Below are 24,727 nucleotides of genomic sequence, written 5' to 3'. Positions count from 1 at the left end.
TCCGCTTCACAGATTCACATGGACAATTTAACCACTAACCTCCTGAAATGAGTCGCTCCTGAATGCCTCAGGCTCCAGTTTCAGCGTCCACTGATTGCAGGGAGCAAGGGTTATGATAAGTAAAAGTTAGGAGGGGTGATGTGTGTGTTGGGGATGGTGGTGTTGAAGTTTTGCCTGTTGACTCAGAAGACCTAAAACACATAGTAACCTGTACTGTGTTGGAATAGCTTTTTGGAAAATACACCTACTTATTTTCTTGCTAGAGTTAGATAGGAAGTCACCACTCTCATAACTTTTTGTTCAATACAAAGCTTGCATCACTAGACCTAGTGACTTTGGGGAGTCTCTGCTTGTTGCCTAGTATCATCAAAGTGGTGACAAAACTCAAGTTGTTATTTTTACACTTCAGTTTTTGTTAAGATTAGATAAACAAAAACATTTCGATTATGAGAGTTTAGGGGCACTAAAAGTGATAAATGATGCTCTGATGGTGCACTGCAGGCATCAGATTAGCTGCACCATAGAACTGGTTGTATTTCGGGAAAACGTTGCTATATACACATGTTTTATATATAATAATATTATTTATATTAAGGAAGGCCATGTTTATTTGATTTACAAACATCCCCAATTCATTTTCTATTATATTGTAGAAATGTCAGTAACATTACATAAGGCAGGAGGGTAACTGTTGGGTGTGTGCTGCTGCTTTTTGTAAGTATTATTATTAATAATGAATTAATTTAATATCCTAGATATTGTCCTTTGCGGACAAAATCATTTCCTTTTCCTTGTAGCTCTCTTCCGACAGGTACTGTGGCTGCTGGTCGTTGGGACCAGAATTAAGACAATGTCCATGTTTTGGTGTGTTTTCGGCCGTTAAAAACAATAGGCGTACTTCAAAACACCTTTAGAGGTACTGGCAGGTTGGTTTTTTAACAAAGAGCCAGGTTAGCTATGCCCTGTTTTAAGCCAAGCTAAGCTCATCATCTCCTGGTTTCAGCTTCAATCTCCTCAATGCAGATTTCCCTAAATGTTAAATTATTTCCTTAAGGTAAAGCCAGACATGAGTGTGTTCTTGTGCACCGCTTTACTTCTAAAACTTTTAGTTTTTCGGTTTTGATGATTTTGGCCCCATAGGACAAGTCATATTTAGGATTTGTTCTCTTTTAGACTTGGCGAACATGTAATTGCAGATAACTTGCTAGGAAAAATATTTCAGTGTGGCGAAATTGGAATTTACTTACAGCAGCCTCGGGGGTGACTTTAATTAGTAGATTAATTGTTCATTTTTGTGTGGGTGGTTGTTTTGTCTGCCCATTATTTACCATAACACTGAGATGGTGGGATGCATGTTTTTGTATAAGAATCATCAAATATTAAATACACTGAATACTGGCATAAGCAGTTTAAAAAGACCTGTGATTAAAATAAAAAAAATGGATGGACTTATATTAGCCATCTGAAGCCAATCACTAAGAGCCACTCATGTGATCGTACTGCAATTTAATGTTGGCGCATCATTTCCTTGCTGCATACCTGCGGTCGGTTGAGTTTCCTCAGCAGCCCAGCCTACAAACGACATAAAAGCCCGAACTGTTACTTCTGCCTCTGGGACAACGGCTGTTGATCACAAGAGGAGTGAGAAGCCTGAATCTCCGTCTGTTTACTGTAATTAAGCTGTCAGGGGTTGTGATTTATGACGTATTGAGTAAGAGAGGTGTTATCAGGTAGATGAGGAGGAGGAAGACGGAGAGAGAGCCACAGGGTTTGTAGCTACTAACAATAGAAAAAAAATACAGACAGTGCATTAAACACAACTGTCTGCTGTGTGGAGAACGGCTTCGAGGCAAAACTGAGCTGCTCTGACAGTCTTTGCTCAGTGTTTGTGCAAAAACAAAAAGAGATGACTAGGTGTTCTGATGGTTTTGGATTTTAGGCCTGCACTTACCTTTCATGTCATTGTGTCCCCCCTGAAAGAGTCAAATTAACCTCATTTTAACAGACCATATATCATTTCTGCTGAAAAGGCACTGTATCATGTACGTTTTTTAGATAGTTCACAGAAGTACCTCATCTCTCAGCTCACTTTTCTTGTTGTCTGTTTCAGGGGGTGTCATGTTGGCGGCTTCCTTGCATCCGTGCACTGATTGCATGATCCAGGGATGTCTCGTCCTGCTCCGTCCCCCATCTACACCCTGAGGGGGGCTGATGGGCCCCTCAACACCCTCCACTTTAGCTGCCATGGCGAAGACACTCCCCTCCTATTTTCTGGGTGAGTCATTTATCTCACCGTTTATATTTTGACTCATCATCATCTTCCCAAACAGTAAAGATTTTTTTTCTGTTTGTCGTCCTGTTTTTGTTGAGACATTTTACTGTTTTAGTGCTGCATTGGGTCCATCTTAAGATTTACACTGACATGTTTGTTTTGTTGTATTTAAGAAGTAAAAATGATACTAAACCAGCTAATTAGGATTCATCTTAGTTTTAAAAAGTGTACAGAATTGGATGTTTATGAGAGTCTTTTAAAGCACCACACAATAAAAGTTTAAAATGTTGTTTACGAATGACAAGAAAACAAGAAAAAATCTTTTTTTTTTTTCGGTAGGATAGACACCGATAACAAAAATTAGTACTTAATGAGTCCGATTACCAATATTTGGCACTGATATGCATTTACAATAAAAATGAAAATATCTTTGTCAAAATTTAAGAATTTGGAATATAATAAACTCTAAACTCTAAACTCCAACACAAAACTTTGATAAAATGCCTTTGGCAAATGTTTAATCAAAACTGAAACTTTCAATATCATATACAGTAAGTTCCCTGCAACTTTTTGCAAAACATTTAAATAAAAATTGAACAAACAAAAATAGTTCCCTTAGGTTTTACAAAGTAAAGCTTCCTCCCATTCTGACACTTTCTTTGCATGTATTGTAGACTGCTCTCCCTGGGGTTGCTTGAGTGTAACACACACACTTTTTCATTATTTGATTTTATCTGCATTTTTGGTGCTGTCTTTGTTTTACCATGAGTGAGAGCAGACTTATATACCGTATGAGCGAAATAAACAGACTTCATAAAGCATCTTGTTGGGTTTTTCAGGTCAGGGAAAGGAGTCATCCATATGTGGAACCTGAACACCAGGAGAGCTGAGAAGATTGTTGAGGGTCATTCTGGTAGCTCTGTCATCTGGGTCAACACACTGCAGGGGAGCAAAACCCTCATCAGGTGAGGACATTTCTCTTCGTCTCTTAACTTTCTGATAAGATGTCATACTCATCCTTCCTTTATTTACTTTTCAAGTTTTGAAATATGCAAATATCTGCAGCTTTTGTGTGTTTTTGTTCTTTCTGTTGATGGAGCAGTCAGGGAAGGGACATGCAGGTGCGTCTGTGGGACCTGAGTGAAGGTCGTAGTGAGGTGATGGACACTGTGTGGACCGGCAGTGTTGGATTCTGTCAGTGCTCCATGCTAGAGACGAGCCCTGGGACACGTCTGCTGGCCTTTGCTGGAGAACAAACAGAAGAGGTAAAACGTCAGGAAATTTTTTTTTTTGAATTTTCAATAGACTTTATAAAAAAAAGAAAGTTGCTTGAAACTAAAGGCATTTAAACAAATTTTTGTGTTGGAGTTTGTTATATTTCAAATTCAGTAGTTGTACAACCCAACACTTTGGGTTGTTGGCGTTTGACGATCTAGGAATGAGACTCAACAATCTACCATGTTTCTCCAGCATTTTTTTAATCTTTAAATAATTAATGAGGTTTTCCAATTTGATCAGAGAAAATGAACCCTCCAGATCAAAGTGCCCACTTGCCTGCTATGTACGCAGTAGCATAGCCAGATGTATAATTTAGGTGGGCCTGTGGGATATTACAAGAACCGCAGCCATCTGAAAATCAACAAAGGCAGTTATTTTGCTCATATATTAAGATCTCATTAAAACATTATTTAAAGTGTTTGCCTGCTATACACTGTATCTATAACAGGCTATCTTGTTTTGTTTACTGTTGCTTAGCAACCTGCGGTTGTAGTTGCAAGAAATAAGTTGCGGCCTGTATGCCAGATGTGCCTGTGGCATTTAGATGGCACAGGCACATCTGGGCACACCTCTGGCTGCACAGGTGGTTCTGTGTTCAGCGGTAGAAAACATCCTTGAATTTATTGGCAGGTGGGATGTGGGATGGTTATTTCGTTAACCTGACGGATATAAAAAATGCTGACCTGCATGAACCCGACCAGACTTGCTGTTGCGACTTTGCAGGATTGACTTTAAGGGCTCACACATATTTGTGGCTTTTGGGACTGTTCAGTAGGTTAGTGGAAAATTGGAAGTCTCACAGGAAGAGATGCTCTCTGACGTCAAACCCTATCATTTTTTTATATTACCACACTGTTATTGTCTGCGAGGGATCTGATCCACAAACATGAAATGGCTCGAATACAATCAGGTGGTAATATTTTTAGCCGATCATCAATGGATGTGTCGAAATCAACGTGACGTGAGCATGCGGTTTCCAGCTGGGACCTGTCAAACTACAATCTAAACAGCATCATTAGCAAACCAGACTTCATGTCATGAGTCAGCATGCACATTGCAAGGATAGGAACTTAAAACCAGCCACCAGCTACATGTCGGTTAATTTTGGCTTTGGCTTGTAGTGAATCTGTTTGTCTTAAACACTTAATAGCTCTGTGAGGGCCTAAGAAAACAAGTTAATTGTGCTTTTTTAAGGAGGTAACTGCTTCTTTGGCTGATGAAATAGTCAAAGTAGCTGTTTTTAAAAAGGGAACTCACAGGCCTAAAAAGTAGATTGTGCATTGGAATGAAATCACAGTTGTCTCTGCTCAGTGTGTCTCACGGTTGATGCTCAACACCCACAAGCCTGAAGGGTTGTGTGTGGAGTGAGGCAGGATAGGGAGAGGGCAGCCAGCAATTCAGTCATCATTTATTGCCTCCAGATTCATGTTACTTGCTCCGCTGTGGAGGAGCCACACTTGAAAGGGACAGAGTGGTCACCTGATCCAGCTAAACGTGCCTCTGCTAACCCTGATCCAGCAGGCCAGGCATCAGGGCGCCTGTGACTACCAGCACCTCAATAATGCCATTGTCCCAACAGACACAGACAGACAGAAACACACACACACCCATACAAGTTAGACCAAAACAGGCCACAGCCGATTTTGTCATTCTGTCTCCCCGCCCCATTCCACCGACATAACTGACCACGACAGATGCTTATCACGTCTCTGCAAATAAAACGACCACATAAATGAATTCCCTCACGAAACAATACTAATGCACTTGCCACAAAATATGCACAATGGAGTGATTTTATGATGCAGGTAGGTCAATATTTAGGTGTAACCAAGAAAACAGAATAAAAGTTTCCTGTTCAGATGGTTTTACTGTTTACTGCTCACAGTCAGATCCCTGCCAGCAGATTGCTGCCACAGCAGAAACATTAATTAATAGTGTGGTTGTTTTATTTATGGGCAGTGTGATGCCACACAAGAACAGAGATCACCTGAGGCACAGGGAAGTCCTTAAAGGCCCTCTTTGTCAGGCACGCAGAGGTAAACACTCAGGACAGATGTGGCCTAGCGCTAAAATACAGATCACTCCCTTAAAGGGCTGTTTAATGTGAGGCCTAATGAGGATGAATATGCGGATCATCAGCGCGGAGGAAGTCGAAAGGAATGAGTTTTGGTAGTGATGTGGGTACACATCATTAGGCTGTGTATTTTATCAGAATCACTGCCAATGTGTGCAGGAAAACACCATTCACGTCACGGGGTCGGGCTTTAGCAGGATTTATTATAGACAGCGGGGCGGCTGCTCTGCATTGATGGATGATACTGTGCTGCTGCTTGTAGGCACTCTGATCTGCAGAAGTTCGGAACAACAAAGACCGACTCAGGTTGCTGCTTTATTTGAATTCAGAAGATAAACAAATCATGACTTGGCAGAAAGCTTGTCGATATTTATATGTAAAAACTGCAATTTGTGTGTACTTGGGTCTCAATAATGAAAACAACATTAGAACAAAAATACTAAAAACAGGGACATATTGGATGAACCCCTAAATCCTGGGTCAGGTTCGGCAAGCTCTCGTCGATCCAACTTCACACGATGGATGTATAAAGAGAACTGGGTACAAAACTGGGGCCCCACGAGTTTCTATGATAGCTCTTTAGTGGTGTGTGATGCCAAAAAAAAGTTTGGGGGTACAAAATGACCTGGATCGTCCACATTGTGGGGCTCAAAGAGCAGGCCTACACTAACTTCAATCTGGAGAAAACAGTTTAATTGTTTGGCTCATTTCGCGGGGGTTGTCAATACAAAAAAATTCATCCATTGATTTACAGATGACTCTTTTCCATGGGAAAAGTCTTTTTTGGCCCCATGGCTTCACGTTACCAACCTGACAAAACTTCCATCATGTGACAAAACTTCTTTTGCCAGATTTCTTTCATTTTCAATCTTAAAACCGCTGCCTCAAGTGATGTCCCTTGAGGCAATGTATCAGACTCCCAAAGCTCCCTCTGGAGCCACAGAAAGCTTTTAACGTTTTTTTTTTTCAGTAGCACTCTGGTGCTTTGGGTCTAGACAGCACTTACAAATTAAATTATTATTTTTATTATTTTTACTCCCCAAGACGTATAAACCTAGACCTCGATATGAAAAACTGGTAAAGCTCTCCGGTAATGTAAGCATGCTAACACACTAAGATTGCAATGGCAGTCATACCGGCTTATCATTAGCATGTTAGCATTGTCATTGTGAGGATATTATCATGCTGATGTCATCATTTAGCTCAAAGCACCACTGCTGTAGTCTCGCGGGGCTGCTAGCATTGATGCATGGTGTTAATGTGAATACGTCAGCTTTTCCTCGTGAGTTTTAAGTTGCAATTGTCATGTGTTCTCTGCAGATCAAGATTATTGAGCTACCCAATAAGACCCTAGTCTGCACCCTGGTACCAGACACTAAGCTCGGGATGGTCATGTGTATCAAACTGTGGCAGGTAAGCAACAGGAAGTCCTCTTAATTGTCAGTGTTTAAAAAAAAATTGTTGCAGTGTTTTGTTTTACCTTAACCCCAAAAGGGTAGTAATGTGTCCCTCTGAAATTATATCTGACTCGCAGTCAGTGGCATAACTTTCCCTACCATTTAAAACAAGGAAGAAAGAGAACAGGAATGCACCAGTTCAATACTAATAATACTAAAATTCTGTGCTCCAGACGGCTGCATAGCTAAGGGAGCTAAAAACCAACATGTTAGCTGTTTGGAGGTATTTTAAATTAATATCTATGTATTTATTTGTTAAGTTTTGTTTTACAAAATTTGGAAAGCAGTGCATAAGTCGAGCCTGATGTTGCCTGTTACATGTAAAAGAATGGTCGCAGTCAGTGTCACACAGTGAGACAAATGGCTTATTAACTTAATGCTGGTATCAGATTGGTAGCAGTATCAAGAGCAAAAAAGCTGGATTGTTGCATCTCTAAAAGAGAAGGTACTTTTTCTTTACTCACCTTCTTTATTCTGATAAAGTAGCTCAGTAGCTCATGACAAGACACAATAATAATAGAAAAGTCAACAAAAATGCACACGAGAGACGTGGCACATGATTTACAGCCCAACAACTCGTCCTGGGCCATTTTTCCAAGCGTTTCTTCTCAGCTGGCAGCGAGTCCCAACACTGTAATTAGAGCGTTTGGAAGGGCCGTGGGTTCACAGCCATATATCAGCCTGCAGCTGTACATCCAATCTGATCCAAGCAAAAAAACGCTGCTTTCTGTTTTGTAAATGCTGTCGAAAGTTTTATTTCCCCAGCCATTAAGGAGACCCTGTAATTATTTTCATGGTTAATTATTAACTCTTCGGGTTTGGGGCTTTGGGGGACAGAACAGGGTTTCAGACTTATGCAAGACTGCGAATGGTTTGAATGTATTTTATGGGCTGTACAGTTTACAGGCAACAGAAATCAGAACACAGCTTATCATTTTAAAGCCAGAGTGAGGCGAGTTGCTGGCCTATGCACATTCAGTCCTGTATTCCTGTAATGCGAATTAGAGTTATTAATAACTTAATGACAGAGGACATTATGGTGACAATGATGTTTACATTCACACTAATATTCCACTAATATTTCATGTAAACAGCATTTTCCTTTGGACATTTTCTGAATGTAGCATTTTTTTTGATTAAGACGTAGGCATTCTAAATATGCGTTTCAATTGCAGTGTTTTCCACAAAATAAGGCGGGGGGGTGGGGGTCCCTCTGTATACATCTGTATCCCCTCTCTAAATTCAGAGATTTTTGTGAGTCTGTGAACACAGAGGCGGCAAAGCTCTCCATGAGTTCTTTTTTCCCCAGCAGCAGTAAGTGCCTCGTGGGTTGGATAATTGATCTATCGATACGTTCAGAGCTGATCACATCAGATCAGATCAGATCGATGGATGAGAGGAGCAGCTGCTGTGAGTGAAAGCAAACATTTAGATCCAGCAGAATGAATGCTTAAGTTTTACTTAAATGCGCTTGATGTTCTGCTGCTGCCCCTCCGATGCCCATAGTATGCTCTGTGCTCCAAGAGTGTGGTGCACAGAATAACCAAACGGTACATATTTTTTTAAATACAATCCTTATGACTGGTCCAGTTTCAAAAATAGAAAATCTGTTTGTGGCAGCAGATGTTTTGATTGTGGCTGGCTGCCACAAATACTGTAAATGAATTTGTGCAAAACTCTGAAATGGGATTTTTACCACAGTTTGCAACACACAGCCTCTTGTGTGTTTACGGTCAGCTCTGTGCATTGTCATGAATATGCTGTAAACAAGCCAACTTGCCAGCAGTTTTCAAGGCTGAAGTAGAGATGGAAGGAGAAACACACCTGCTTTCAACCATCCTGAAAGACTTGAATATTAACAGACTTTTGGATAAGCACACATATTGCAGCACCAACCTTTTCAAGAGGATGTTTGAAGGAATGAAAACAGGGAGGATGTGTTTACACAACGTTTGCAGCCGTATGAGATTTTCACGGTATGATAACTTTCTCAGAAAATATCGTGGTTTCATAGTATTACAGAATTATTATTCTAATTATCACGCAAAATGACCCTTAAAGGAATGAAAACAGAAGGGTTAGTATTGGTTGAACAATTGTTTTATTACTATTATTAAGACTTGAAACCCTTTTTTAATAGAAGTATGTATAAAGACTCCCCTCTTTTAATAATAATAACTAAAATAATGGCGAGATTCTCCGTTCAGTTGCATTTTATTTCCATATCGTAGATAAGCTAATGTACACGGTATGATCACTGTCAACTTTCATATCAACTTTCAAGATCGGTATATCGATGCAACCTGAGTTCACAGTCAAACAAGTCTGCCACTGGTGAAAATCTCTGACAAAAACTTGCAAAATAAAAATTTATTATTTTGACGTGATAAACAGCATATTATGGCATTTTAATATATGTATGCATGACTCCATGTAAACATATTACCAGGATAATGGGTTTTTTTTGGAATAAGGGCAAAAAACTGAATATTTTGTGCACGTAAACGTAGTGAATGTGAAATTATTATAGAGACATGTAGACAAGTTAGAGTTTCGCAATGCATGCTGACACTTTTATTCTGTTCCCCTTTGATTTCACTGTTACACCCACCTTTCATCATCTGATTTATGAAGCAATGCTGGTTCAGCGTTGAGTGCCAGGAAACATAATGATCAATTATATCATTATAAATTATATAATATCATTGTAATACAGCGCAGGCAGCTGTCTGACTTCAAAGCCGAAGGGCCCAGGTGATTCTAAATCATCTCGGGCTGATTCCTTTCAAGGCCGCGGCATGTTCATTTGTTACACTGCCTGAGCCACTCGAGAGGTCCAAGAGACTGAAAACTCAGTCTGTGTGTGTGTGTGTATATGTGTGTGTGTGTGTGTGTGTGTGTGTGTGTGTGTGTGTGTGTGTGTTTGTGTGTGTGTCTCTCACACACAGGTTGGAAACTCAGCCCCCACATTCTGTCTGTCAGTCATGAAAAAAAAAAGTTCATCTTGTCTTTCACATCAAATGCTCATATGCTACCCACTGTTTCCTTAACCTCACGCAGCAGGAGGCTACAGCTGCCACCGTCGTCCTCTCTCTCCACCCTGTCTCTCTCCATCACATGCACACCGGGAAGAAGCCACTAACAATTATCTCCTTTCTCTGTCTTTGCTCTCTCACCGTCTCTCCCCCTCTTCTTCCCACCGTTGAGACGAGAAGCGATTATCCTCCATTATTTTCACGACAGACTCACCAACAGATTTATTGTCGGCCTGTAAGCCCCCCTCTGCTGGAGTTTATGGAAAAGATTAAATGCAGTGTTAAACTTCACTTTCTCCTCAGTTCGGCTTCAATTGAGCAAAATCCCACCCAGCCTTCAGCTCATCGGCCGGGCTATGTCTAGAAGGTGACAGTGCTTACTATCCGATTTCTGTGAATCTGATTGAATGTGAAGCGGTGAACAATCCGGCGGATGTGGAGGAAGAAAGTGCCTCCACATGTGGGTTTTGGAGTGTGCATGGCTCGGCCAGGGGGACAGTATTGATGTATGATGTGCAAGGCTTTTAATGTGAACAGAGGCTGGCGGGGAAGAGGAAATGTTCCTATACAGATATCCATCACTCTCAGCTCATCACCTTGCTGCCTCGTGGCCATGACATCATGGCGGACTAGGACAAAAACCGGAGGAAACGATTGGTTCCTGATGTTGAAGCAGTGCCTGCCTGAGGCCTGTGGCGTCCACATCAGCAAACAAACCGTTGGTCTCCCGGTTGTTGACTTACCGCATAGGGAAATTACACAGAAGAGTTTTTGAAATATACAGTAAATTCCACATATTTCTCGCTAATTACATTTAGATTTTATTTATTTATGCTTTTTAATGATGCAGAATTAGCCTAAAAGCCTCATATTCAACTGTTATTCCTGGCCAGATGTTGAAAAGGCACCAGAGAAATGGAAAAGAGTGACCCATGCTTTAAAAATGAACACATCCAATATAATGATTATATACAAAATAGCACACATCCACTAAAAATAATCCAACAGTACAACACATAGCATGCAGCTAGCTAGTTTATAGACTAGAATTCGACCAGATTGTATTTGTTCAGGCTGTCGTTGTTATATTTTTATTTGCGCCAGTCCATAACAGGCTACAAATGAGCATTTTAATTTGCAAAACACTCTAAATGAATCCAGGGCTACTGTAACAGTAGTATTTAGGACTTATATGAAGGGTTAATTACATGTGTACAGTGTTCATGTATTCAGAAAAATAGAAACATCTTGTGAGCTTCAGTGTGTAGACAGATATCATCGTTGTGTGTGTGTGTGTATTAAGTTTTGTTCTTTAAACTGAACTGATTTAAGAAGCTGCACAGAAGCTACATTCCCCCCTCACTTCTAAAGCCATCATCATTGTCTAAACTAAAAAAAGTTTCCTTTCAAAACAGCTGTCTAATCTACCCACAGACCTGATAAATGCTATCTTGCCCTGTTATAAATTTAAGTTATACATTTTCTGAAATAATTTTCTTTCTTTCTCTCTTACTTCAGATGTCTGGTAATGCAAAATCTAATAAACATATTTAACGTAATTTTTAGATCAGCTAATTTTTAGAGCAGCTCGATACAAGGAACAGGTGTAGAGGCATACAGGACATATAGAAACTCTATTGATTGATTTAGAAGGGGGATGAAGCTGATTTTGTGTAAATTGAGAAATAGAGTTCAAATAATGAGCCAATTAACCATTTACTTGTTTTACAGAAAGTCAGTAACTATTTTGGTAATCGATTAATCTTTTGAGTCATTTTCCAAGAAGAGAATACTGAACATCACTAGTTTCCATCTTCTCCTCTGTGAGGATCTGTTGTAATTGTTTTGAGCTGGAAACTAGGGGAACTAAGACTGATTTAAGTCTTTTGTCTCAGCAATTGTAGTAATGTTGTCTCTGTTTGTTAGAGCTTTTTTTAAGCCTCCATAGGTTACATTGTTGTTGTTTTTTTGTTGGCTCAGCAGCAGGGGGATTTTCAAACTCTCTGCTAAATGCGTTTGTTGTAGAATGAGAAGGAAAGAAACAAAAAACTTGCAGCAAAAACTTAATGTGTAAAAGCCACTGGAGTTTTACACTTTTAATCTGGCCAAAATGATTGTGATCCACAATATCTCCCAATAACTATCAAAATATGTTTCAAAGTCTCTAAATGACAATAGAAAATAATAGAATCACTTTACCTTACATTTTGTTTAGAGAGAAATATTTTCATTGCATTACAGATAAAATAATATTTTCTTTAATGTGAACACCCATCTTAAAATGCCGTGCTTTTTAACTATTTGAAATTGGGATCATATCTTTTGATATGAAATTTGCCAGTGCTTGCTAAAGATTTTTTTCTGCGTTTTTTTTTAAGGTTAGTGTGTATGCTGACTGTTTTTGCACATCTTCTATCTTAATTTTTAATAGACCAGTGTGGTTTTTGAGCATGTATCTTATGCATATTGAGTAATTGTTTTGATTTATTTGTAAAGATAAAATGTAAACATTTTCTGGTGCCAGCTTCCCTAATATGAGGACTTGCTGCTTTTCTCTGTTTTTTATGAATCAAAATTTGTTTTGTTTTTTTGACTGGTCAGACACACAAAGAAATTTGGGAAATTTTGAGGCACATTTATTTGATATTTTATAGGCTGAATGAATAATAATTTAAAAAAAAAAAAAAAAGAATTTATATATAAATGCATAATGAAAATAATTGTTAGTTGCAGCACTAATGCTGTGCCTCAGTTTTATTTTCATATTATCGTCTTATATTTTTTTGTACTATTTTTATATTTTGTTTATTTAGGTTTTAAGTATTATAAATCTTTTAAGTATTAATTTTAAGTATTATTTTCACTGTATTTTATTATATATTTTTGCACTATTTTTCTATTTGATTTAATTAGGTTTTATTTGATGTTTGGTTGCCGAAGAGTCTCTTAGGGAGCTGCTTGGCTTGATATACAGGATTATTTGGATAATGTATATCCACCACAATCAATTTATTGTGAGTTTTTTTAAATCGCAGTCCATGTTAAAATCATATATTATCCCATCCTTGCTGGACACAGATCTAGAAATAGGGCTTACAATCTATATAGGCTTGAAGTGGCCCATACACTTAAATACCCTCCATAAATATAGTGGTGAAAAAATGGCGCAGGATCACCCGACTATTAACAAGTTGAGGCCCAACTACTTTCCAGTCTAGAAACGAGCCAGCTTCATTGCTCTGCTGCCTCTTCAACCAGCTTCCATCCGTCTGTCTTTCCAGCTGTTCAGTGGTGATGAATCTCCTCCCAGAGCCCCAGCCCCACTCCAGCAGAGAGCCCTCTTGTAGAAAGGCCTGTGGAGGATATAATGAATTAGGTGTCTACCCAGGGTTCCCTGACCTCCGACCCATGACATCATCAATCAAGGAGGTCCTACACTTAAGTGAAACGGTGGGCCCCAAGCCTGGAACGCTTAGCCCGGGCCCTGCCGGCAAGCAGGGGCCACTGATTTTCACTTGTTTTTATTTGTTTTCATAATCCCTTAGTGTTCGTCCTTGCTGATGTGTTTGGAAGGAATACACGACTCTGTCTATAATTTGTTTAAAGCTGGGAGAAGAGAAATATAGAGCGTTAAGTGAGAAGAGGACTTGAAGATGGATGAAAAAATGGCAGACATGGCCCCCTCGCACATATGGAAAGAATTTCTTTCCCTCCTTGCTTTTGCAGGGCGCAGTGCTTTTGCTGGGGGCCTGATGGTATTTTAAAGCAAAGTTACGAGTCAGGACCAAATCTATATCTGTGCTGTGTATTTAAAGGTCCTCTGAAAAGTGTTGTGCTGTTCCACAGGCCAGCGTGAAGTCTTTTATGCGCAGAAAAGTTGAAATAAGTGTTGGATCACACTCCAGGCATATGTGGATGTGAAGAGGTGTGTTCGAAGTAGCTCCACTGCTGTCTACATACATGCACACATTGAAATTTTTGGATTTTGGGATAGCTTGATGGAGGTAGATCTCACCAGTTGTCCCTCCCTTCTTCTGGATGGATAAAGATCCGTTTCTTCTTCTTCTCTCCTGTCTCTCCTTCATTCCTGCGCCTTTTCCCTGCAGTGGTGCAAAGATATATGGAGCCCCCAGTTTTTATCAGTTCACCTTTATGTTCCCGTTCACAGGAGTGATTTACAATCTCAGACTCTCAACAGCGGGAGGACACCTTTTAAAATGTAATACTGCTTACTGTTCTCTCTGTATTTACATATAACTATATCTGCACTTGCTACAGGTTGCTCAATATATATGAATTTAACAGAGGTAGGGTGGTTAAAGATTTGCGTCTGATGCCTGTTTGTGCGCCCGGTCTCATTTCATTTCATGTGATATGAAAGATTTACTCTGATGGTTCCACCAGTTGTAAACATTGCAGCTGGATCTGTAATGTTCTGAGGTGAAACAAGGATGAAGCATGACTAAAGTGTGTTTGTTGTAGTATGTGACTGTGTATTCAGTGTGTAGAGCTGAAACAATTAGCAGATTAATTGATGAGGCGATCCCCAGAAAATGAATGCATCTTTAGTGATCGTTTTAAGTAGTTTTTAAAGATAAAAGGCAAAAAAAAAAAAATCCTTGTACCAGTTGTAATAATGTGATTTCCTGCTTTTGTCTGTTTCCTGTAATTGTAATTTGATTTTAGGAAAAGAGAAAGATGACTGGTTGCTCTGTAGGCTATGATCAGATGTAGGTTAAAAACTTGTGTCGGGTGCTTATGGAAAACGTGAACCAATATGATAAACAGAAGGGAAATCCAGGCACACCAAAAATGTAAAAAAGCATGAGAAGAATAACATTAAAAAGCCTCTTTATGATTTAGTTAGGCTTTATTATTACTTTATTAGGCTTTTTGTTTTTATTTTTATTATTTCATTTTTATTTATTTATTTATTTATTTATTTATTTACATTTTTCACATTTGTAGAGTGCCTGGACTTCCTTCCTGTTTATCCAGTAATTTGATTTATTGTTATTTTTTTTTTTTTAGACTGGTCAGACACAAGAAATCTAGGAAATTGTGATGGACATTTATCTCATATTTTATAGACTAAATGATTATTCAATAATTGAACAAAAATAAATAAATAGTTAACTAAAAGTTAGTTCCAGCCTTAATGCTGTGGCTTAGTATTAGTTTTATAAATTTTTCAACAGTATTTACATAAAATTTTTGTATTTAATTTATTTTGGTTTAATCTGTTAAAATAAAGATAATCTTTTTTTATCAAATCTGGATTCACATTAGCAATAGCTGGAAAAATATATAGTTTAAAAAAGATATTACAAATGTAAGACTTGGGAAGTTTTATGCATTATTGTTTAAACTCTGCTATGTCATTATAATGTTCTGTTTAACAAAAAAGTAGAGTATACCTTATTAAAGATAAAGATGGAAAAAATACAGTTATAATAACACTTATACCAAAAGAATAAACCCATAATAAAATCAAACAACAAAAACTAAATTAGAACTAATACATTTGGGTTTTAAATGATTTACAGTGGTTAAATAATAAACAGCTTTGAGATGAACAGTACGTTTTGCAGTCCGTTACTTCACTATATGTATCAGTGCCGGCAGCGAGGCCTGTGGCTCAGTAATATAGATGAGGAGCAAAGTGAGGAGTGCTGTAATGGAGTGCTGGAAAGAGAGAGCAGCAGGCTGACGAATGGAGCCCACAGCGTCTTTTCGAGTGTCAGCGGGAGCTTCCAGAATGATAACCTCTGCTCTGCTTGGCTTCCACCGCCACGCAGTGGTTTCTGTGCTTTTTTTTTTTTTTTTTTACTACATAGCTCCCATCTCGCATCTTACCTCACACCGCTTTTTGTGTTCTGTCTTCCCTCCTCGCTGCCCCCCCCCCCCTCTCCTCTCTCTTATCTTCCTTCGTCACTTCCAGCCAGACTCGGGTCCCGGGCCTCTCCTGTTGGCTGGATACGAGGACGGTTCCCTGTTGCTGTGGGACGTAACCCAGAGGTCCCAGCTGAGCCAAGCCAAAGCCCACCCTGAGCCCGTCATGTGCCTGACCTTTGACACCGAGCGTCTGAGGGGCGTATCGGGCTCTTCTGAGAAGAAGCTCTCTGCCTGGAAGCTGGACAGACAGAACAACCTGCAGGTCAGCAGAGGACAGGCTTAGAGAGGAAAGGATTGTAGTTTAGTTCAGTGGTTCCCAAACCTTTTTTTAATGATGAAACCCCACAGCCGGGTTAGATCACTATTTTATCAGCACCAGCCATCATGATTTTAAACAGGTATTTAACACTGTTAATCATGACAGCTGTCAATACACAGTAAAATATGCCAATGGTTAGATGAATATTTCAATGGAAGTCAAGTGGATATTGTTAAAATAATTTTTATCTACAATGGAAATGTCAGTGTCCAGGTAGGTTTGGTGAAAGGAACAATTGACCTGCTCTACAGTTGATATCTCCAACACTGCAACTTACAACAAAACAATCTATATTGGTAAATAACACTACAGGTAAAAAAAAAAAAGAAAAAAAAAAGTTTTTTTAAAGAGTTTTTAATGTTGGGGTGAACTGTCCCTTTAAGTTTGCATTCATACTACTTTCTGTAGAGAGGTTAAAGCTGGACATTTGAACTGTTTGTGTACTACTTTAGGGAACTCTTTCAACCATTTATCTGCTTCTTTAAGCTCATGTTTTAATGTTTTATCCATCTCAGTTGCTGAATATTTTAGCCATTTATCAAATACTTTATGCTATTTTTTTTTAGTGTTTAGCAAGTTCTTTTTATAAAGAGTTGTATTTAATTATTTTTCCTATTTATCCATAACTGTAAGCTATTTTTTAAACCATTTTGTCTATCACATTTGGCTAACTATTTTAAAAGTCTATCAAGTACTTTAAGTTAATGTTTAAACTGTTGAGCCATTACTTTTTCCATGTTATTTGTTTATTTATTTATTCAATTCCATTTATCCATTACTTTAAGCTAACGATTTCAACCATTTAGCAAACTATTGAACTGTTCAATCCATTGCTATTAAGCATTTATCAATTAATTTATGCTAGCCTTTTAAAATGCTGATAATTAATTTAGACTAACAATTTCAACCACTTATCTTTCAATTTTTAGCTAACCCTTTATACATTACTTTTAGCTAATTATCTCAACTGTTTATCCATTGTATTATGCAGCTATTTAATCAGTTTATCCATTACATTTAGCTTTCTGTCAAGACTTTTCCTCTGACTTTCTAACTATTTTTCTTACTTTGTTAATCTGACCATGTAATCACGTTACAGATCACTAAATTTGACTATTTTTTTTAATCAAATCATAATACCTTCAAATTAATTTTCAATTCTAAATTCCTTTCAGGTTTGCCTTTGCAACTGCAGAAGTACCAAAGTGTCCCTTGTTGGGAACCATTATGCTAATTTGACCTGCTGAAGTGTCCCTGATTTAGGTCCTGAACCCTCTACCTGCTAACTAGTTGTTGAACAAGACAGTCAGCTAAATGCCATGAAATATTTACAAAAAAAGGTAATGGTGTAGACGGGAAGAGAGAAGAGCTGCCTTTCTTTAGGCTCTCTTAGAAAACATCAGGGGCCAGAGAGGAAGAGGCTCAGTAGGGCTCCGGGGGCCATAAATCAGCTGCTGGTTACACAGCGTTGGCAGGGCCAGGGGCCAAGGGCCGGGCTGTGGCTGTCACTCCAGACTCAAACCACCCACCCACACACACACACACACACACACACACACAGACAAATATTCACACATTAGGCCTGGATATTATATATATATAGTCATGGAGGGAAAAAAAACACCACAAAAAAATGGAACATTTATGTATAGTTACCTCATTTAAGAGTTAAAAAAAAAACAATACATACAACATTCCTTTTGTCCTGGATATTATGAAACATTGTACATACAGGTTCTTGCACACATGACAAACTATACACTTAAGCCCACGCCAGAGCATCTTCTGCCACACCGAAAGAGACACATCAGTTTAGTTCCATAATTCATTTTACATAACAGCCAGCGCCACAGAGACTTCACGCCTCATTTGAAGCTATATTTTCTCTTGATTTCATGAGCAAAAGGGAATGCTCCCATTTTGCAGCCAACCCCCATGAATCAGAGCAGAAAGGAACCTGAGGCTGATATAGTACACTCCTGCACAGTGCAGGGGTATTATTCTTTCCGAGGCTTTTTTACAAATGAATGCTTGAATTAGAAATATTTGCAAAGCCCCGCTTTTTTCCCCTCCCGAAAATGCGTCTAGAAAAACATTACGAAGGATTTGATTCAATATACCAAAAACAGGCGGAGAGTGGTTATTTAGTTTATTTTGCTCGAGCAACAAAATATTGATTCAGCATGTAACCCAGGATGAGGAAGACAGGAAAAAAGCACAAGGAGAAGGAAAGGATCCAACAGGGGCTTTTAAATTATCCTGAAGTGCAGCTCAGTGTGACGTCCAGACAGCTATCCTCAGTTCTTCCCACAAAAGTATTTTTGTGTGGCAGCAGTAAGGGGGCGGGAGGACCTGCCGGGTGGCGAACCCGGGCCCCGGGTCCTGACGGACGACCCGTGAGAGGTAATAAAAATATCAAAACCTCGGAGGCCCCTTAACCAAACAAAAAACACATCTGCAGTAAAGGGAACAGTAGTTCACAGTGGGAGGCTGCAATAAAGGCTGAGGAGGCTATAAGTGCCACAGCATCCCACTTCCCACAAATTACCCCTGCGATACCGTTGGTGCAACCGGCTGGCAAGGAAGATGGATGCTTTTTGTGAAATGGAGGGGAAACTGAATGTGACACAACACAGCGCAGTTATGATTTAGTGAAGCTGAAGGGCTGTGAAGTGAGCTTATCAAGGCCAGATAAAGACAGATAGCCTCAGGAATGGAGGTTAATGTAATACACATGGCTCCCAGAGGCCTTTATCTGCTGTTTGACCTGGCCAGCCCTGATATCTTTTCATATTAATGAGGCATCTTTTTCCTCCTCTCCTTCCAGCGTATTTTTGGTTAGGGTGTCAGGGTGAGACTGAGGGTGTGGGTGTTACGGTTTACAAGCTGTTAAGCCAGATGGACATATATTTAGGCAGCCGCTCATATGTATTGACAAGTGCAGTGACGTGTTCCTCTAGGAGGAAGAAAAAGACAGAGGTCGCGGACTGGAGAAAGAGAAAGCAGGCATAGACGGAGGGAGATTAGCAGTGTAAATCATGCGTGGCTGACAGAAAGCTATTTCTGAGACTGATGACAGTTCTCTACAGGTGGAGCTCCTGCCCCTCATCTTCACCACAATTTAAAAATATCCCACTCTTTCCCCTATGTACCACCACCCCAGTAGTCACTTCGCTCTTGCAGCCAACCCGTGATATGACCTGAATTATGATTTAGGTCACATCAGGGCCAACTCAGTCTTTTGGACTGATGTATGTATGAGCTGCTGTCATAAAAAGTTATGGTGCTCTATATTGAGCCCCCCCCCCCGTCTTCTTCTGTCTTTTTCTGAATGGGACTGCTCACCTGTTTGACACATCCATCTCCTGTCAACCCGAGCCAAGCTCTGACAGGCAAGGTGACAAAAGGCTGTAATCTCCCCGCTGCCGAGTGTGATTCAGGGACAGGGTGTGTCAGAAATACCTGCGAAAAGCCTCCCAGCCGCTAGGCTCGAGTGAGTGAGCGATGATGGGACGTTTCAGTAGATGAGCGTGAACGCCAAGATCCGTGCCAAGACCGAGGGAGAAAGACGGGGGAGAAAAGTGGAGCGAGGCTTGAGTGAGACCTGCCAAGTGGACGCTCTTTTTGAACGTCTCCTCTGTCGGTGAGATGCTACAAAAGAGGATCCCGAAGTGTGAGTTTGTGTTGGATCAGTCGTAGGCCACATGAAGTCTAGCGGGCCCAGCTGCTGAGCAGAGCTGGTAGCCTCCTGACAGCTGAGAAAGCTGGCGTTTAGACAGCGAGCCTGCTGTGTGTGTGTCTGCATGCTGTAACACAGGCCAGGAAGGAGTGTTCAAACAAAAAAAAAAAAAATGATGAAGCCCAAAAAACGGATTCTGTCTGTGATGAGATAGTAAGGAGGCAAGGAGAAGAAAAATGGGGTGTCAGATAAAACGAGCCAAGACTCCCCAGTTAGAGCCAGTGGATTTCATTACAGATTTAGAACTAGGTAATGGCAGCGCTTAAGTCAGCCACGTTTTCTTGGTGTTCATTCAGCCGTGGTGTGGCCCGACAGCAAGAACAACAATGCCGCTGGAGAACATGGAATTAAAATGACAGCACAGTTTAGACTATTTCCTTTTTAAGAATAAAGAAGAGTTATCCTAACATTGAGAAATAACATGTTCATGGGCAACTGATTTTTTTATTATCCATTAATCTGCTGATTGTTTTCTCCGTCAATCGATTTGTCATTTAGTCCATAAAATCATCCTGTTTTCACAAAGCCCAACATGACCTTGGGCGGATTATGAGACAATGGGTCCCTGGGCACAGATATGCAAAAGGTCTGCACCACCTCTCCTTAATAGGACAAGACACAGACTTTGTGCTGGTTTTGCCTGTTTTTGTGTCTTTTTGAGGTGATTGTGCATCTTGTTTGGTAGTTTTAGTAGTTTTAATGTCAAAGTGCTACTTTCAAAATGACTTAATGGATTATTCAGTAATGTTTTTTTTTTTTTTTTACATTCAACTAGTTAATCGTTTCATTGTTCCAAATGTTTTATCATCATACCATATTCAATATAATATATCCACTGTTTCTTTTGCTGCAGTGTTAATCAAAACATGGGCAGATGCTGTATAAGACCAAAACTGATAGCAGCAATTGAATTTTCATTTTATGATCAGTTGACTATTTTTGTGATTGCTGATTAATTGAACATTAGTCAGATATATTAAAAAAAAAAAGAAAAAAAAGATTACAATTCTTAGTTGATGATTTCAAATGTTTTTTTTTTTCCAACTAACAGTCCAAGAGATTCTACATTTTCAATTATATTTATAAAGAAGCACAACCAGCTCGGTGGTAATTTCTATTTTATAAATTACATGAAATGAAGAATTACATTTCAAAATTATTGGTGTTTACTTTTCTGTTGAACAACTCATTATTTATTCAATACTTTTACTATCAAGAGCAATTACCACGTGAAATCAGAGAGTAAACACTGATCAGCGGCAGCTTAGGAACCAGCATGGCAACATATGAGCCCCATTAATGTTAGATTATTGCTCAGGACAACCTTTTTTCACAGCACTTTTCTTTCAGCTTTCTCAGACTGTAGCGAGTAAAAACAATTTACCAGCCCCGCTGAATGACCATTACTACATCATCAGCCGTTTACTGCTCACAATTGACCCTTTAATGAAACAAATGCTTTTCCCCGACACAAACTATGGGAAGCAAAACAAACAAAAACAGACACTTAAACCCATCATTATCAGGCCTCTAATGCAAACCAGATGGAGAGAAGTAGGGGCATACCAACTTCTTGAGGTAATAATGAAGCTCCAAACAATCTTTCACCCCCCCTCCCAGCTTTTTTTGTATCAATGCATCTGGCTTGTTTGGTCTAACCAGGCACACCAGCGATGATGGTAAGCCAAAAAAAAAAAAGCCTGTTCTGAGCGCTCAGTTTTGATCAATGGCATTCCTCCCCGCTCTCTCTCTCCCTTGCATTCCACTTTATCCACTTGGGCTATGAGTACCTGGCTTATATCTTCCACATGCAGCTTGTGGATGGTTCCTGCCCGGAACAGGAGCATGCAGATAAATTCTCCACCGTCTCCTCCCATCCAAGGCCATTAGTCTCCCTAGACACAACTTATGAAGTCAATTATACGCTGTCCAGTTTGATTTCAGCTCCCATATCCAGATGTTTGTGTCTCATCTACGAGGTCCAGCAGAGATCCCGATCCTGCAGGAAGAGCACGTTCGCTCCCCAGGAATGCCCACTTCAGCAGGCCCTTTAGATAGTGATCTGAGCTGCCATTCATTATAATATGTCAGAATGTTGCCCCTTTAGAGAGATTGATACAGTCCTCGGACACTGTAGATCACAAGCAGAGGGAGCTGTGGCTAATCTTTAGCAGGCAGACGTTACAACAGTGTATTTATCGGGTGTTTTCTCCCACTGACCAGACCTTTCAGTGTGAATGTAATTCATCAGCGGCGCTTAAAACAACAAGACCTCTGCAAACAAGCATTTCAGCGAGATGGTCTCTCACTTTCTTGCAAACTGTGACAAAGGTAACTCAAGCCCCGCTTCCAGAATAGGCCTCCCTAACTCCAAACCAAATAGTGGGACGCAGAGAGATCTGCTCGCTGCCCTCGTGCCGTAATGTTTTATGGCCGATGATTGAGTCCCAGGAGTCTCCAGCCAGGTCCGACAGACATCCAGCCTCACGCTTGGACCTCAGTCATCAGATCAGCTGATAGTCTCTCCCTGTCGGTGTTTGTGTTGGCCTCAGGTTCCTAGACGGCAGTGATTAATTGACTCACTGACCTAATTAGTTTGTCCGATTATTTTTGTCTTATTTGCATGAACTATAGGTTCATTTGGTTTTCGGTTTCTCCAACAATTCCTTTGCCTTTGCAAAGTTTTTTTTGATTCATGTAAAGGTGTCTCAGCATGCATTTGTGATAAATGGTTCTCACCTGCATAGAAATGTTAAGATTCCTCTCCTCTTCTGTGGTTTAACAGCTCCAGGAAGGTGTGACGTTGGTCAACCCTGGGGTCTCCCAGCTTTGTATCAGGGGGGACGGTAAGCTTCTGGCGTCGGCGGGCTGGGACCATCGGGTACGGGTATTTGGGTGGAAGAAACTGCGGCCGCTGGCAGTGCTTCAATACCACTCTGACATGGTGCTGAGTGTGGCCTTCTCTGACCACCAGGACCTCAGACAAAGACTGCTAGCTGCTGGATCCAAGGACCAGCGGATCAGCCTGTGGTCAGTATATAATGAAGGAGCTGACACTGGCTGAGCCGCTGAGCTCTTGGGGGATATATGGACTTTTAATAATACTTTCTACTGACTGACCGCCAATTCAATAATAGTCCAGTGTTATTTTTTTAATGACTGGACAAATGGACTGTGTATATTGTGTTTAGTTATACTTGTCTCTTGTTGTGATGTCACCATCTAGCACCAAACAACATTAACAGTTGAAAGCAGCGCCAATAGATAACATTGGCTAATTCATTGAGTTATTATTCATCATGTCATTATGTTGCGCCGGTTTCCACCTTTTGACCCCCTGTCTCACCTGAGCTCTTATGAGCAAGAAAGATATTGTAGTAAACCAAATACATTTACACTGCTCCAGCTCAGTTGTTTACATTCCTAAAAATTCTAGCACCTACATGAAACCTGGCAACCTGGTGAGTAACGTGGTAATAATAAAAGTGAAGAACTGTGTCATCAAGGCGTTGGTTACTGATGTCTTCACATTTTGTCAGTTTCAATATAATTTCAAGCTTATCCCACATAACAAGCCCCCATCTGTCTTGTAATTAGCTTTAAGTGAATTAATACAGTTCACACTGCATCATGCCTCAGGATTCATAAAAATAGATCAAACATGCTGCTCAGCATAATCTCTTGAATAAGGATTAGTGTTTAAAATCAACCTTAACTGATTTCATGTAGTCTTCATATGAATCAAAATTGCATTAGTAACTCCATGAAAAGCTTCTTTGTACCAGCTCATTATTCTGTTCTTTTCATAAATCTAAATACAGTTAAATAAAAACAATGTTTACAATCACTAGAAATACATAGGTAAATATTTCTAACATAAGAATTGCAAACTACAAAACACAACCATTTTTAAAAAAAATAATTTATAGTTATGTCACCTTCATGAAATGGACGATCATAGCAAAACTATTTTATACAGCAAAAAGTGACATAATTATCAATACATTCACTCACCCCATAATCAAAAAGTTTGAAATAAAACTACATAGAGGATGTTGGTGGTACTTAGTCTCGTAATTTTTCACCTATTGCCTGGATATAGTTTATATTTGCACGAACTTATACTCTTGTGTCTGCCCTTCACTTCAAAAATAACATGAATATCAAAATGTATATTCATTTTATTATTGTTTTAAGGAAAGTACATGCAGAGGCAGGAATTTCACACACATTTTTCAAATGAAAGTTACTTTTACTTGAGGGAATATATATATTATTATGATGGTATGTTGGCACATTTCAGACCATCACATTGATTAAGAAAGTTTGCACAAAAACAAAAGCAAAATATGGAAAGTGAGGAGTAAAATGTGTGTTAATATGCAAAAATATACTCATATACTCATCTCTCATATTTTTGTAGATAAATCAAAAACTTATTTTTTATCCCATCAAAACCATGTAGCTCAAGACTTAAAAATAAAATATATCTCCTCTTGCAATATTTAGACACACCAAACTCCACTGTAATAGATGCTGTTGCCAATTTTGAAAAAATTTATATATATAGAGATAAAATAATATAAATAGATATATATGTATATATAAATTTTTTGTAGTTTAAACTTTGGAATTATTTTTAGTTTTCATGTTATTCT

General features: G+C 39.4%; 1 protein-coding gene across 1 annotated transcript in view; it reads left to right on the top strand.

Moving 5' to 3' along the window:
* The window catches only part of gnb1l (guanine nucleotide binding protein (G protein), beta polypeptide 1-like), a 28,365-nt gene extending 4,721 nt beyond the window's left edge, over positions 1-23,644 (top strand). Inside the window, exons 2-7 of the mRNA XM_042488120.1 lie at positions 2,111-2,275; positions 3,112-3,237; positions 3,375-3,537; positions 6,945-7,037; positions 16,058-16,273; positions 22,855-23,644. Of these exons, the coding sequence (XP_042344054.1) occupies positions 2,166-2,275; positions 3,112-3,237; positions 3,375-3,537; positions 6,945-7,037; positions 16,058-16,273; positions 22,855-23,133 (987 nt within the window). The 5' untranslated portion in view covers positions 2,111-2,165 and the 3' untranslated portion in view covers positions 23,134-23,644. The remainder of the gene's footprint in view (positions 1-2,110; positions 2,276-3,111; positions 3,238-3,374; positions 3,538-6,944; positions 7,038-16,057; positions 16,274-22,854) is intronic.
* The last annotated feature ends 1,083 nt before the right edge of the window (positions 23,645-24,727 follow it).

Source organism: Plectropomus leopardus, chromosome 6 (assembly GCF_008729295.1).
Source record: "Plectropomus leopardus isolate mb chromosome 6, YSFRI_Pleo_2.0, whole genome shotgun sequence".
NCBI classification, from domain to species: Eukaryota; Metazoa; Chordata; class Actinopteri; order Perciformes; family Serranidae; genus Plectropomus; species Plectropomus leopardus.
This window is presented reverse-complemented; position numbering and strand designations above follow the sequence as displayed.